Source organism: Colobus angolensis, unplaced genomic scaffold (assembly GCF_000951035.1).
Source record: "Colobus angolensis palliatus isolate OR3802 unplaced genomic scaffold, Cang.pa_1.0 Scaffold17, whole genome shotgun sequence".
Taxonomy (NCBI): domain Eukaryota; kingdom Metazoa; phylum Chordata; class Mammalia; order Primates; family Cercopithecidae; genus Colobus; species Colobus angolensis.
Window position 1 is genome coordinate 20,301,896 of NW_012114821.1, and position 16,486 is coordinate 20,318,381.

The 16,486-nt window shown below is 37.4% G+C and overlaps 1 protein-coding gene across 2 annotated transcripts in view; it reads right to left on the reverse strand.

Annotated features, from left to right (window-relative positions):
- Positions 1 to 16,486, reverse strand: part of NSMCE2 (non-SMC element 2, MMS21 homolog (S. cerevisiae)) — a 266,651-nt gene that overhangs the window by 207,113 nt on the left and 43,052 nt on the right. For both annotated transcript variants that reach the window (XM_011938190.1, XM_011938191.1), the window contains one exon: positions 7,271 to 7,377. In XM_011938190.1, the coding sequence (XP_011793580.1) occupies positions 7,271 to 7,377 (107 nt within the window). The remainder of the gene's footprint in view (positions 1 to 7,270; positions 7,378 to 16,486) is intronic.

Here is a 16,486-nt window from a genome sequence, read left to right on the forward strand (position 1 = left end):
TCAAAGATCCATATGTCTTCCCTGCCCCTTCTGCTGCTTCTGTGTGTCTCCTGCCTCTTCTGTAAGCCCCTCTCTTCTTTTCCTCTCAAACATTTCCTTCTCTCTTCTCTCTCATATCACCACTGCACAGAGGGGTCTTTGCTTCAAACACAGACTAAGCAATCACTGCATGTTTTTAAAAACTGTCCCTTCCTCACTGTTGGAGTAATGAAATGGTGAAAGGGCCTGGCCTTTTCCTGACCTTCAGCATGGAAACATCTTTAAGGCTCATTTCCAAAGGGAGTTTGACATACTTCCCAGTTTTCTGGATGCCACAAAAACTCTGCCACGAAGTGCTGGACCTATCTCATAGCCTCCTTTGTAAAATGAGGGGGTTGAAACTACAACAGCACTTCCCAAAGTGGATTCTGAAGAGTATCAGTCCCTCCTCCAGAAAGATTTTCTAGTTAACTAAGTTGACAAAATTTCTGAATATCCTCTTCCTTTGGAGAGTCACGTTGCATAAAAGCACATTAAAGGCTTTGGAGTCTTTAAGGAAATTCTTTTAATCAAGCATTCCCCAAACTTATTTGACCACAAAATCCTATTCTCCTATTATACTTATTCACATCCTGATTAATTAGTATTATGGAGCAAACTCTTGAAAATGCTGCACTAGAGGCACATTAAGGCCCAGTAAAGTGTAATTGCTTCATAATTCTGATTAAAACCCAACATTTAATAACTCCAAAACACTATGATGGATTTCTATAAAGTAACCATGAAAATCAGTCTCAATATAACATACTTTCACCTGTTAGCAGTTATGTTACTTTGAAACCTAAGAAATTTTATATCTAGATTATTTCTTAGAGGTAATTCAATTAGTGGAATACTACATTCAGAAGTAATTGTCTCTATCTCTGTTTATTAGGCAAAATGTTACCGAACACAACCTTAATTTGAGAATAACTGTACAGGGAGTTCTAAACCACTGAAACAGAAGTTAATTACCAGTAATCACAGAAAAGACACATTCCAAGTGTCTGAAGAGCGAATACCTAAAGTCAACTTTCTTTCGCTGGTTAATTTCCACACCTGAGCAATGTTCCTATAGATGAAAAGGCTCATATATAACTCACTTGAAAACTTTTGATAAGAAACATGTTAAGAGTTGTTTATCACTGTAGAATGCCAGATGCAGGGAGTAGAGAAGAGGTGAGTCTCCCAGTACTTTCCCCTCTGGCTCGAAGAGCTTTTCACTAATTTCACTCCTCTGTCACCTCCTACCTTCTTGCTACTCTGCTGACAACAGTAATTTATCTCATGCTCAGGAATCTTCTGTCCTCAAATCTTATAGCCACCGAACGAATTCCCCCTCCCTCTTCTTTTGTCAATGATTCACAATGCCTAATAGAGTGGGTGTATTCTTATATTCAGCCAGTAAGTGGTCATATATAATAGGTTACATCCTGTGACTTAGAACTGCTTTCAGGTACTAGAAAATAAATTATTAGCTTTCTAAGGGAGAAATTCTCCCCAAATTTGGTTTAACTAAAATGGTAACTTCCAACTTGTAAGATATTCTATAGGATTTCATGTTAAAGTAGTGGATATTAAGGTAACTGCACAGTAAGAAAAAGGTAAAACTTATCAGGTGATGAAGGGTGAACAGCAAGGAGGCACAGGGAAGTGCTATGTCAAAAACAGTCAAAACTGTTGCATAATGACAGAGTTGAGATAAACTATACCGTTGATCCACCTTGTTCCTTTATTGTATCTAAGATTGCTTTGGTTTCAACAGCATACATCAAGTACATTTCTTCTCTTCTAACTCTCAACACAATAGTTTTAAAAAGGCATATAAAATGTTCAGGTTAGCATATCAAGTGAAAAACCACACTACATAGGGCATATCCATGAAACCGATTTATAAAAAACCATACAAATGGACCACCTAGCACCTACTTGCTCCAGTTAAGAAGAAAAATATTCTCCCTCACCAGGCTTCTAGTAGGAATTGTTATAAAATACCGACTTAAAAAATAAAAAAAACAAATATGTGGCTGTAATCCAACATAAATGCTTTAAAATCTTTTACAATTTATAAGACGCAAGTAGCACAAAAGAGGGTATTAGAGGAAAGTGAAGACATACTTGGATTTTTCAATAAATTAACATCCAGAAGCAGCACATACCAAAAGAACAATATCCAGGTAAAATCTGAAAATTCTTTTTTTATCTTTTTGAAAATTCTTTTAAGAGATAAAATGTCTTAAAGTAAACCTATACAACTAAGGATCATAATAAAAACAATAAATGCTGAAGTATAATGTGATTCTCAAGCTTTAGTTACTTTTGCTAAACTCTGAGACTATATTGGTCACCAAAAACATTTTTTTTTTCTTTTTTTAAAGAGATGGAGTCTTACTATGTTGTCCAGGCTGATCTTGAACTCCTGGGCTCAAGCGATCCTCCCACGTCAGCCTCCCACTTCAGTTCCCTTTAGTAGCTGGAACTACAGGCATGCACCACCACACTTAGCTGAGAGGATGTATATTTTATCATCAATTGCTAAATATATATGACACTAATCTCTGAACTTGTTGGGCCATTCTCATTTAGCTACATTCCCATCATTTTCCCTGTGAGAATTAAGGTTAGAAAAACACTGCAAGGACTACCCCCATGATAGTGGTTGGATTTGTCACCTCTTATTTGAAAAAGCACGTACCTAAAAATGGATGTGAAGATTCCCTGAACTAAACTGGTGTTCACTCTCCAAACCTACCCCGAGCAATTTGAAGCCCACAGTTTGGAACTATAGGTTTAGTTTAAAACAATCATAAACATGTAATCAGAAACACACAGTACTATCACTGGGTTTACTCAATACTCAATAAAAAGTCTCATTTCAAGAGAGGTAACCCCTGTTTAAGAAGTAGGATACTGATAATAAAATAATTCTTAAATCAACTATTGCCATGACTTGCATTACTAAGCATAAGAGGTACATAGTAGGCACTCAAAAATCTATTAATAAATGAATCACTGACCAACCTGAGATAGGTTACTCAACTATTCTATTAACATTAACTTTCTATATATAAAGGTAGGCCTTCTCTGGTCTCATTTTCACAATAAGTCTTTGGATTGATTAAGGCACTCTGAAGCTGACATCAAGACAATCAGAAATAAGATCCTTCCATTTCACGCAAAAGTCACACAGAATATATCATATTTCCCATGTTGAGACTCACTTGCCTTGAATCTTAAATATCATTTCCTCCAGAAGGAGTCTCCCAATTTTTCCCTGCCTTGAAGACATTATTGCCCTTGGGTTATTAACTCTCCCTGAATGCTTTATTTTTAATTTGTAGCACACACCACAACAGTAATTAAATAACATTTGTAAAATGTTTGTCTTCTGTTCTGGACTTCGCATATACTGAGGTGAAGGTCATCTGGACTTTGCTGATTGACTTTGTATTTCTTGCAACTAGAAGTGCCTGGCACATGGCTGGCTGTTCAGTAAATATTTATTCAAGCATTTATTTGAATATTTATTCAAATGTTCATAAATTTATTCATTTATTTATGAAAACTGAAAAACAAAAAGTCAGCCAATAGTGTCTCTTCAATGTACTCAATGAAAGTGTAGAAAGCAAGGGAGGAAACATTAGGTCAACAGAAGTCTAGTGTTCAGAACATCATTCTGTTCTCAATACGAAACTGAGAAAACAGTTTTTTCCGTGGCAGTAATAGTGATTAAAAAAAAGTACATATCTATGTACTGTCTTATAGCTCTAAAAACACTTATATGACGTGTTGGTCTTATGACTGAAAATATAAAAAAAGTTCATATAGAACTCTCCGAGGATCTAAACAAAGTTTTTAAAGAGTTGTGACAGGTATAAAACCCATTTAACCTGAAAGTTTTTATAAATGACTTAGAGACTATCTGAGAATTTTTTTAGTATTCACTGCATAATATTCTCTCAACAAACTAGCTGGAATGAAGTCCTTGTTTTTTTGTTTTTTTTTTGTTTAAAGTTTCAGAGCACTAAAATAGATGCCAATTCCAAACAAAATCTTTGGGCACTGTGGACTATAGTAGCCCTATTTTCTTGAGAGACAATGGAAGGCAACCTGAGAACTTCTGCTAATTGCCAAAGGGACTTCCCAGGGATTGTTGGTAAGCTGACCCATACCTCTGAGGTTCCAAAGTAAACTTCCACAACTTTTCAAAAGGAGCATAATCTTTAGAATTCTGAGAAGATGAGAGTAGAAGAGAGATGTCTATTTAAATAATAAACTCAAATGCTCTTTAATGATTAAAAAAGTTTTTAAATCAACTTTCTATGACTATATAAAAATTCATAAACAGAAAGACCACAGGGTAGATCCAAATCTAGGCAAATATTATAGTAATGGAAGTATCACAGTTTGCAAAAGTCTATGACAGAACAGTGGGTTAAATGGGACTTGTATGGGTTCCCATTATTTGCCTTGTAAAAAAAAATCTTATTTAAAACAACTAATTCATTTTAGAGGCCATGAATACCTTGTGCAATAAGTTAAGTAGCTTATACTTAATCCTATGTGACTCTTGAATTCCAGAATAGGACAGGTCAAAGCCAAAACAATACCCTGAAATAAAGTGAGCAAAACAAAATACTAGATTTTTAGAAGATTTTGTTCCATCTCTCTAATGAGTTCTGTTTGGAAATATGAGTTTGCAATAATATATTATCTTACAGCCCCATCAAATTTGATGAATGCCAAAGCATTTTGATATACATTATCTAATCTGATTCACATAATCATTCTGTGAAATACACAGGCCAGGAATTTTACAGAGAACATGAGGTTTCAAGAGGTTAGGTTTCTTGACCAGGGATCGTAACTTAGAAAGTAGAAGAACCAGGACTGGAAAAGCTTCAGATCCCTAGACCACTGCTGTTTCTAAACAAGTATATTATCCTGGCCCCTCCCAAGCTGCTGTTCATTCTTATCCCTCACCAAAACAAGCAATAAGATAGCAGTACCCTTAGCTTCAAGTACATAAACTGATGTAAAACATTTCCCTAAAAATGATCACATCCCCATTATATCCCCATATAATGTCAAGTCTTAGAAACCTTATAAAATTATATTTATTATTCTTGCTCTGGTATCCAGCTTGCATAGAGAGCATACCTTTCTTTGTATCATAAAAGAAAAATAAATATATTTTTTCCTCCTATAAAAGAACAGGAACCTTCCTGATAAGCATCGGAATCACTAAATCCAAGTTGTTCCAGTCTATTCTAGTGTGAGGTTAGGGCTGAAAAGTGAGATAAAATCTATCTTCCCTGTTTGAGGATAATGAGATGAAACCTCAAGATGAAGGAAATGTTGTTAACTACTGAATGTGAGAAAGAGTGAGAAATTTTAAACTTTTTTTTTAAATGAGTGACTTGATGTCCTGAAGGGGGAAAAGTTCTTTTTTTTTTTTTTAATAGAGTCTCGCTCTGTTGCCCAGGCTGGAGTGTACTGGCGTGATCTCGGCTCGCTGCAACCTCCACCTCCTGGGTCCAAGTGGTTCTCCTGCCTCAGCCACCTGAGCAGCTTGGATTACAGATGCATGCCACTACACCTGGCTTATTTTTGTATTTTAGTAGAGACGGGGTTTCACTATGTTGGCCAGACTGGTCTCAAACTCCTGACCTCAGTTGATCCACCAGCCTTGGCTTCCCCAAGTGCTGAGATTACAGGCGTGAGCTACCACGCCCAGCCAAGAGTTCAATTCTTGATGTAAAAATACTGTAAGTATCTGCAAATCCTAGAGTTTAATAGGGAAAAGAAATCAACATAAAATTCTTTGACTCCAAAATCTTGTTTTCTTATCTGTAATACACACTGTGCTATTGCATTTGCACAATATGAAAGTTAAAGATAGAAAGGCTTATCAAGTAAGTGCCACAGAATGTAAGGGTCAAAGCAAGACTGACCCATATAACAAGCCTAACTCTAATCTTTGGGAGTGAACACTTGACTTTCTTCTATAAAGTCAGCCTTGTTCTTTTAAGTCAGTGGTTTTCACCCTTGAATGCACATTTAAGGGTGAGTTTCTAAAAAATAGTTTCTAAAAAATACCGGTGTCCCAGTCCTGCTCCAGACTAATAAAATCAGAATCTCTGAGAGTTCAGAAACTGGCTGGTTCTAGGGTTCAGCTGAAATGGAAAGCCTCTAGTCTAAGGGCTATCCAGTTTCAAATATGATGTCAACATGATGGCACTGTCATATTTTCCTATGGAAGAAATATTCATAAGACCAGGATTAACAGTCACAATAGCCAGAAACATCAAAATTTTACAAGCTGAATGAGTTTATTATTTGGATATAGGTGATATTCTTAAAGTTAGTCAAATACTATAGTTAAATATTAACCATTAAAAAAAGCTTACTATAACTATATAATACTCATTTCATTGGCTTAGGTATTAAACATTATTTAAAATGTATTTTCTACTGAGTAGTCACCCATTTTGTAAAATAATTGATTTTTGGAATTTTCCCATAGCTGTAAGTAAGAAAAGGCAAATAATGAAACCAGAAATACAAGACACCCTATTACACAGGTATACACAATCAGTCCAACAGGGAGTTTCCACTGCTCAGAGGACAAAGGACTTCTCAGAAACATTACTGCAATCGTATTGCTCATTTCTTACTCAACACAGTACTACTGAAAAGGATGTTGCTATGTTCCCACCTTAACTGCCTTATGTGTTGGTTCCTGTGACAGCTGGAGTCAACAAAGGTAAGTTTGGCTTCTGGAAAAACCAAAATACCGATCTTCTTTATTTTTAAACTTGCTCTAAAACTCTTCCATATTATCTGATTCTAAGAATTTGGCAACAGATGCATATTAAAGTTAGAGAATGAGTAACTAAACCTAGTCTCAATTGTATGTTTAAGCAAATAGAACAATAAAAACAAGTTGCATGCAATTTTTAGCATTTTATAAAAATCTACTCACATTCAAAGGAGGCTTACAAAAATTTTGAGACAAAAAATCGCAAGGAATCTAAAATAGATTTAATATGCTAATCAACCTAAGTGGCCTAGCCAGGAAAATACTTAGGATTCCAATTTTATGAGACGTCCAAATTTAGAGGAATTTAATAGCTGCTACACTAAGGATAAGGAAACATTAAAGGTTAGAGAAAAATTTTGATTTTGTATTTCTACTTCTTGGTCAGTGAGTTGTAACCAAATATATAACCAGGGAGTAGCATAAACTTACATGATTTATTGTAGATTGAACAGCCTTTACATAATGGTTTAGTTGCCGATCCATTGTAGCAAATTCAACCATTGCCTTGTCCATACTATATTCACTACTCACTTCAGCTGAAAGAAAAAAAAATTGCAATTATTATTTTCCACTTAAAATGCCATATCTGGAAAATGTTGCATCAATATAATCTACATCAGTCAATGGTCTAAATAATTTTGTGGAGTTATTACATCTTTTAAAAAACCTCCTCACCATATGGTGCTTCATTCAAAATTCTAAGAATACACTCAGTAGAAGACAGCTCAAAGGCAGTGGTAGGCTGGAAAGAAGAAAAGACTTGTATTCAGGAGTTCCAGGCTGTGCCCTTACTTATACGTCTTAAATCAATCACTATACCTCTCCCAGCCTCAGTTCCCTCATCCATTAAGCAGCTCAGTCTTATATCTGCTGCATAAACTGTGAAGGATTGTTAAAGGTCAAATAGGGAAGATTCTCACTTTTAATAACACTGAGCTAGATTACTTGGACCAAACTTCCTAATGAAAACAACTAAAGACAGCAGCCGGGCACGGTGGCTCACACCTGTAACCCTGGTACTTTGGGAGACCGAGGCAGGCAGATCACTTGAGGTCAGGCGTTCAAGACCAGCCTGGCCAACATGGTGAAACCTCATCTCTATTAAAATACAGAAATTAGCTGGAAATTGCTTGAACCCAGGAGATGGAAGTTGCAGTGAGCTGAGATCATGCCAATGCACTCCGGCCTGGGCAACAGAGCGAGACTCCGTCTGAAAAAGAAAAAAAAGAAAAGAAAGAAAGAAAGAAAAAAGAAAACAACCAAAGATATCAGATACAGCAGGAAAAAAAAAATCTTAAAAAAAAGAGTCACAAGATAGTAAGAAATAACCAGGGCAAAATCTATAATAAAACAAAAATGAGAAGTGGGGCAACAGAATGCCAAAGTCACATACTATCCCACAGAAAGCTGAGATCTCAACTCTTTGTATAAAGATGAACCAAAAGTAATCTCTCACTGCTCCCTGGGACCAAAGGGAGGTTAGCCTTGGCCATGAAGCAGAACAGGGAAAAGGGAAGAGAAAACAAACTTGTTTCAGAAAAACTGGCCATAAGGCAGTCCTCCTGGATTTGTAGCAGGTTGGGTTCCCCTAACCAGAGTGATCCAGAGACCCCAGTCTCTGACATTGGTGGGAGGTGGTCTCTGGCAGATAGTACTCACAGGTGTCTGGCAGAAGCAAATATAACTATCATCTGGAGAAGACACTCTTAATCTACGTGTCAAATAATCCCTACATATAATTTTTAAGAATGAGCAGATCACAGGAGAAAAGGCTGAAACAAAAATAAATATAAAAACAAACAGAAAAACCTTACATACCTATAATACACAAGAAAACAAGCCACTAAGAATAACAGTCAGCAGAAACAGATCCACAAATATTTCAGTTATTGTAACTATCTATATTAGTCAGAATAGGAAACAACTATGTTTACTATGTTTAAAAAATTAAAATATCCTCAGGGAACAGGAGTCTATAAAAAGGGACTAGCAAATTAGAAAAGAAAGGTAATGTTGTTAAAAGTGCTTTTAAATTGTTTCTTCAAGCTCTAAACATAATTTAATAGATTAGGAAAAGAGAGTTAACAAAGGATCCTAAAAATTTCAACTGAAAACTTTGAATTTAAGATAACTAAATGAAAAGAAAATAAAGCTTTCTTTAATCACATTTGGGAATGAACCTACTCAAAGACTCTCCATTCAAAGACTCTCCATTCAAATACCTTAGTGCAGACAAATGTCGTTTTTCTTTTCTACTCTGAAGAATAATACCACAGATCATTCCAAAGTCATGAAATAATGTAAAGTCCATTCCCATTTGGCTTTTAAAACATATGCTTTAATTTTACAATAGTTACTTATAAGCATATTTCATAGACTGTCTCCTGGGTTAACATGCTTCTGGTAGAAGACCCTTCAGCTTTTACTATCCAGGCAGCACAGAATATACATATATCTCAATGTAAGTTTGGGGGTGGGGGAGGGTGTAATGTTTACATAAAGAAAACTTTGTATTTACATTCCCCAAATTAAATATATGTTTAACAAAATGGTGCATGAGAAAAGGCTCAGGTCATACTCCAAATAAAACTGTTAGACTATTACAGTCACAGTTTGTTGTTCTGAAAATTTGTGAATGTCAACAAAATGGACATACTGCTTGGTAGCAACATATATATGTTGCTATATATACAGCAACTGTTTGTTAAAAGTCATATTGTTTCATGATAAAGAAGTGAATTTTAAACAATTTACAACCTAATGTAATGGATGTTTTATAATTTATTTAGGCATTTTACTGTACTTAGTTACATTTCAGTACATTGATTAGGGGTTTTAGTTAACCTATATTTTTTTCCATTTAAAATAATGAAAAATAGACTACTGGTTTCACACCAGCCTTATCTAGTTAAAGGAAAGTATTGTTTCATTTTGTTTTCCTTAATGGATCAGTATATTTTATGAGTATTAGATTCAGATACTGGAACTGGTCAAAAAAGTGGGTAAAGCTGGTAACCTGAACAAAGACTAACAGGATAAACTGCTTTTCCAAAATTCTGATTATTAGAGGCACCCCAGACTAAACAGATACTCACTAAAGTATCTGTTGGGAGCAAAAGTCTGAAGCATAAGAAATGAAAGTCTGTAAGGGGCTTAAATCAGTGGAAATAGATATAATGTTAGCAATCTCCCTCTGGGATTAAACAAGTTAATTTTCAAAAGCATTCAGAATATACCTAAGATATTCAAAATGCTATAGAAAAGCTGCAAAATGAAATAAATGAGGTGATAGTTCTCATTAACAGGGTCCCATATGCGCTAGTAAGACCTGAGCCAGATAGTAACCTGGTTCAAAGCCAAAGAGACCTTCCTGCAAAGGAGGAAATGGGCAAGGCTTGGGTCAGTTTTGATGGCATGAAGCTTAAGGAAAGAATCTTTGGAGTCTAACCGGCTTGCAGGCAGCCTCAGCTCAGGCTCCAGGGCCCAAGAATGTTGGGACAAGCTGCTGAAGAACACTAGTAAAGACTGGTGCAGCCCAAGCAACAAAGGGAACCGTGAACACCAGAAGAGATCAGGAAGGTAACTCTAAAAGAACTGAGGATCACAGTACACCTGGAAGCAGTGTCCAGTCAGATAACTGTAGTCAGAGGGTCTTGGTGAGCTGTAGCAGGCGGCTGAGAGACCAGAGTCCTACGATGAGAACTAGAAGAGACTCCCACAAGAGCATCCTGAAGACAGGTCATGAGAATGTCCATGTCAAGTAGCAACCTGCCACAGCCATTTTAAGATGATTTTTGTCATTCTTTTTTGTTCTTCTTGCTAACCTTTATTTCCCAATTGCAGTAATAACCTCTTGACTTTTGGAGGAGGAAACAAGGGATAAATGCAGAAACACAGAGTTAGTTACTAACTAAAAAGTTGCTGGGGGTTGGGGTGGTTGTGGAGGGACTGATCAGGCAGAGGCTCCCTGCTACTTGATTCCACAGTATATCTTCCCACCATCAAAATTCTCCCACTCTTTCACTGAAAGCCCTTTTTGAGAATATATATCAAATTAAATCCTACACATCCATCAAGGGCTGAGCTCAGGCCTTACCTGCTTTTAAATTATACCAGCCTAGAAGGATTTCCTCCTAATTTGCCTTAACACCTACACTCTTGATATCTTGGGACCATGATCAATCTTGCCTTTCTTATCTGCATTTATTTCCTTTCACCAGAGATTTTAATCCATTTGAGGACAAGAAAGATGCCTTAGTGTTCTTAGAATCCAACAAAGAATTATAGCAACTCTTCCTTCAATATTCTTCTAAAGCCATTATATTTCATAAATCTGAAAATTAAACTTTCACCAAAATACAAATTGTCCTATCAAAGAGATTCAACTGAATTAAAAAGTAAAAGATGACATGTGATACAACTTCACTTGCCTATTTTATATTTTCATTGTGACTTTTCCATAGGAAAAGAGATGGCACCAGCACTGGGGTGGTGGGTAGAAATCACACAACGATGTTCAAACTCACAGAATGATGACTCCAGAGAGAAAAGCATTGCTGTACAACACTTCTGCAAGTCTGGCATTAGGGAAGTTTAGTGCAGATGATAAAACACGGAAAGTAATGACAATGATTATATATGTATATATGATAGCTATAGCTAACAATTAGGGAACACTATTATGTGCCAGCACTTCATACTTACATCAAATCTCAGGGCAACATAAGAGTTAGGTAGTTCTATTTCCACTTTACAAATGAGAAAACTGAAGCAACTTGCTCAAGGCCACAGAGATAGTTAGCAGCAGCGCCAGGCCTCCCACTCTGGCTTTCTAACTGCCAAGTCTGTACACTTGCCCACCTGTACAAAAAGGTATTTAAACACAAGGAGAAGGACAAGCACCTCCAACTCCTCCATGAATATCCAGGGAACAAACCTTCAAGTAGGAGAAAGCCAAAGACCCAGAGCCTCAGCTCAGCTCCCTTGGCGATCTGTTAGCATAAAACAACACTTCCAAGGAGGATACTAGGCAATGCCACTCAGAGGCTATCAGACATGGTTCTGGAAAGCTCTTTCCAAATTCCTTAAGGAACCTGATAACAAAAAGAAAATGATTTTTCCCCTTTTTGAAGATTAATAAGTTTTAACATTGGTGAAAAGTGACCTTTCACATCAGCAAAGCTAATCTGAAGTGCTGTAAGAGCAACCAAGTCACTCAGAGAATGCTAGGAGAATAACTAAGTCAACTCCAGCGGCTAAGAGGTCAAGCTTGCACTAGGCCAAGAGTACTGGCAGCAAGAGAGATGAAAGCAGCTCCAGACTGACTACCAGGCAGTAAATGAAGAGCAGCAGGAGAGATATGTTCAAGGGGAAGGGAGAGTACTGGAAGGTTTCATGTTGCAGTTACTTCTGAATACAGCTCAAGTCAAAAATCACTTTTCTTAGTCACATATTTGACTCCCCCCACTCCCAGCCCTGCCAAGCGGAGTCTAGGAGACTAGGAATATTCAAATTTCTTCACTGAGCCATTCTGAGAGCATTTATTTATTACAGCCAGCCCTTGCTTTCATTAATCAAATGAACCTAAGTGATATATTTGAACATTCATTTACTAGCCAGTAAATACATGGAGAAGTATCACAGTGGGGCCTTGGTGACTCTGTGAGACCTGTCACCTGATACGCCAATTAAGAAACTTTTGCAAGAAGTTAGTAGAATAGCTAGTTATCCCCCGCCACTGCCACCCTACAAAATCAAGTCCAAAGGGCACAGATAATCCCTGGTTTACATTATAAAATTCTAGCTGTTTCTATAAGTATGCCAGTGCCAGGGCTGTCGTCCTATAAACCTGCATGCCTTTACCCATGACTCCAGTCACAAGCACAATGCCAAATCACTGTGGACTGAAGTGTTATTCCAACCAAGAAGGGCTACTGAATTAAACCCATCCTTTAAAGATGGTTTCTATTTCATTTTGCTTTTTCCTATAGAGTGGCAAACCCTGGAAAAACAAAGAATGATTATCACTGAAGAAGCGTTTGGTTTTTTTTTTTTAGAGTGAAATGCTCTAATACTTATATAACACAAAAAGTCTCTAAATGGGTGAAGTTGGCCTGCATATGATTGTCCTAAAGTCAAACAAACCTAGAATTATGCAATCTAAGCAGCCACACTATTCATTAGACACGTCATCTGTTACTCAATGTCAGAATTCACTAACAGCAATATCATAACTACATTACTATTCTCTCTTTTTGAGGTGTTGAATAGGCATTAAAGTTATATGATCAACAAACATAAAGCAGAAATGGGTAATTTTGTGTTATAATCAAATTCAACTTAAAATTCATGAGACTTTAATGAGAAGATGATGATGAGTGAGGAACAAATAAGTATGAAAGAATAAAAGCAATACTGGTTGTCTCAAATGTGAAAGGCTAGGGGCAAAATGAAGGAGAAAGGATCGTCTAAGAAAGGAAAGGAAGGGAGGGAACAAACTAGCTATTGTTATAGATGCAGACTCTCAAGCAAGACCAATTCCAGGTCCTTTGTGGCTAAGAGATGTAGGTAGTAAGCCTGTAGTAATACGGTCCATATGTAGCACAGCATGGACTCATGAGTTTATCCAGTGCCAGTTCCAGCATTGTCTAAGGTCTCTTCAGTATAATGCCATTTTCTAGGCCACAGGTTAAAAAGCAACAGCAGATGAGGGAACAGAAGATTCTTTCTCTTGGCTTTCCCAAGTCCAGATGGGCATGGCTAACAGACCAATCAAACTTTCATTCCAGAGCAGCAACCAGTTCTGCAAGAAAGGGACAGAAGTGATGTGCTTTTTGACCAATTATTCTAATTAGGGCCCTTCCCTAACCACAGCTGCCCCATAGCTGTAGCCTAAGGCATGCACTGGAGAGAATCCCTGAGGCCCAGCCCTGAGGCTTGGGAAGCAGAGATGAAACAGGTCCTGTAGTACATGGTACCCAGAGCCAAATAAGATCCCTCAACAACCACGAGGTCTTCAGTAGAACTGCCTTTAATAAACCAGACATGAAAATAAAGACACTTTCCCCACCTCTTTTCCCTATTACATCCCTATACATTTATCTCTATACTACTTCATTACACTACCAGATAGCATTTTGCTTTGCTCTGCTGTTTCCTATGATCTCAGCTACAAGGTCCTTTTCCAGAATCCTCCCTAATCTCCAGAACAGAACCAAACACTTCATACCTTATGGGTCCGTAAAACTTCTTTACCTTTACAACTGGGTCACCTGTATGTGTGTCTGTGTGTATATGTGTATGTTAGGGAGGCACACCCTGAAGACAAATTTCTCCGACTTATTCCTTCCAACTTTATGTCTCTGATTCAACTGTATAGTTTTGCCCATGGCCAAGATGTTTCCTGAAAGTTGGTCCTGAACAATAACAATCGCAGAATCAGGTGTTTTTTATTCTACAAAGCCATGTACAGGCATGTCTGAACAGGAACACCACCAATTATATATAGTAGATTAAATTCAACTCCACGCATTTTATTAGTAAAATACCAGGCTAAGACAAAGCAGACATTTAGTGTCCTTAAGGGGTTGCTGACTTCAATTCAACATGATTCATATACTCAGAAGACTCTGATAAATATTAAATGTCATAAAGTACATATGTCCATTTTGGCAAGGAGGAAGGAAGAAAAGGCGGCAAAGGATTGCCTGATTGTATTCTAAATTCCTTAGAATAAATGGGATGTATATTGGGAGATTTTACTTTCTGAAACAGAATATGAGTATTTCCTAATCTCTTCAAATTAAAACTTGATTTTTCTATATTTTGTAAATAAGGCATCTATTCTTTTTGGATAAAATAAAACAAATCACAGAATCAAGCATACCCCGACCCCACCCACCAAAATGCAACACACACACACAAAAAAACCCCTCTTCTCTGAAACTATAACTCCAACTATCCCTAGCAACACACGCTATACATGCACCTACCTCCATGAGCGTGGGTGTGTGTGCGCGTGCGCGCTTGGGGTGCCCTGGGAGCCTAATGTGAAGTAATCACATATTTATCAGGAGTTGAATTTAATGACTTACTCACTTCTTGAGCAATATTTAATAGAAACTTGGTTACTTCTTACTATACTGCACTTTGAACTTGTAATTATTCCCCCACATAAATACTAGTGTGGCAAAATTAAAACTGAATACACGGCTGGGCGCAGTGGCCCATGCCTGTAATCCCAGCACTTTAGGAGGCTGAGGCGGGTGGATCACCTGAGGTCAGGAGTTCGAGACTAGCCTGCCTAACATGGAGAAACCCTGTCTCTACTAAAAATACAAAATTAGCCAGGCATGGTGGTGCATGCCTGTTAATTCCAGCTACTCAGGAGGCTGAGGCAGGAGAATCTCTTGAACCCGGGAGGTGGAGGTTGCCGTGAGCCAAGATAGCGCCATTGCGCTCCAGCCTGGGCAACAAGAGCAAAACTCCATCTCAAAAAAAAAAAAAAAAAAACAATAACTGAATACACATTTTATAACTGCCACCCCCTAGAAATCACAGTGAAGAGTTAGCAGTGCAAGATACAAGCTAGTAAGTGTCAGGGGTTCTTTACAAACACAGTATCTATGGGAGAAATCCTCAAGAAGTAGTCACCTTTATAGTTGCGTTTAGTTTACCCGCCAACACAATTCCCTCATCATCGTGACACAGAAGAGCGACAATGTAATACAGTAACCAAAAAAGCCAGCTCTGGAATTAGATTTCATTCAAATCTAGGCTTTATGAAATTACAGGCTAGCTATGTAGTTTTTGGCAAGTCATTTTGCTAGAGTCTCAATTTCCTTTTAAATATAATGGGTACAATAATAGTACCTACTTCAGAAAGCTGCTATGAGGACTAAATGAGATAATGTAGGTAAAATGATCTGCACAGGGCCTGGCCCACATTAAGCACTAACAAAATATTTGTCATTATTATTATTACAGAATAGATAACTATTCTGCAAGTGTAGTTAGTCTAAATACTGAAAGCACTTTGCCCTTGGAACCAAAAGGTAGCAAGTGAAAACCATCTTCTTAGCTCTCTTAGCTCTCTGGGCTGTTTTTACTAACTTCTAAAGCATGAAACTGAACTCACAAGACTGCAATGCTCCATAAGAAGCTTTGTAAACACCATACCCCTCCCCCAAGTTCAGAAACTCATTTGCCCAGCAAATGCTTATTGAGCACTCACCACATGTTAGGCAGAGGGGAAAAATGTTTCGAAGCAAGAAGAAGGGGCAGCTAACACTGCCTATAGAAAGAACAGGTTTAGCTGGTGAGGGCAAACTTGAACTGTGTCTTGAAGGATGAGTATGTGTTCATCAGATGTTCACCGGACTGGGGTAGAGGCTAAACAAATGCCTCACTCCTCTCCACAGAGACTGCGTTAGAGTTAAAATGACCAAACAAAAACACTTGGGAATGAAGAGAGGATAAGGACATAGATTTTTAAGACAGAACAGATCTTCAAGGAGCACTTGAATTTAAAGACAAAAATAAACTATTACTTCAAATCAATGTTTTCAACAAATGTAGAACTCAACCAGCTGTTTTCCCATTTTACACCCCTGGATTATTTTAGTCTTTCATTAAGCTTGAAAACCA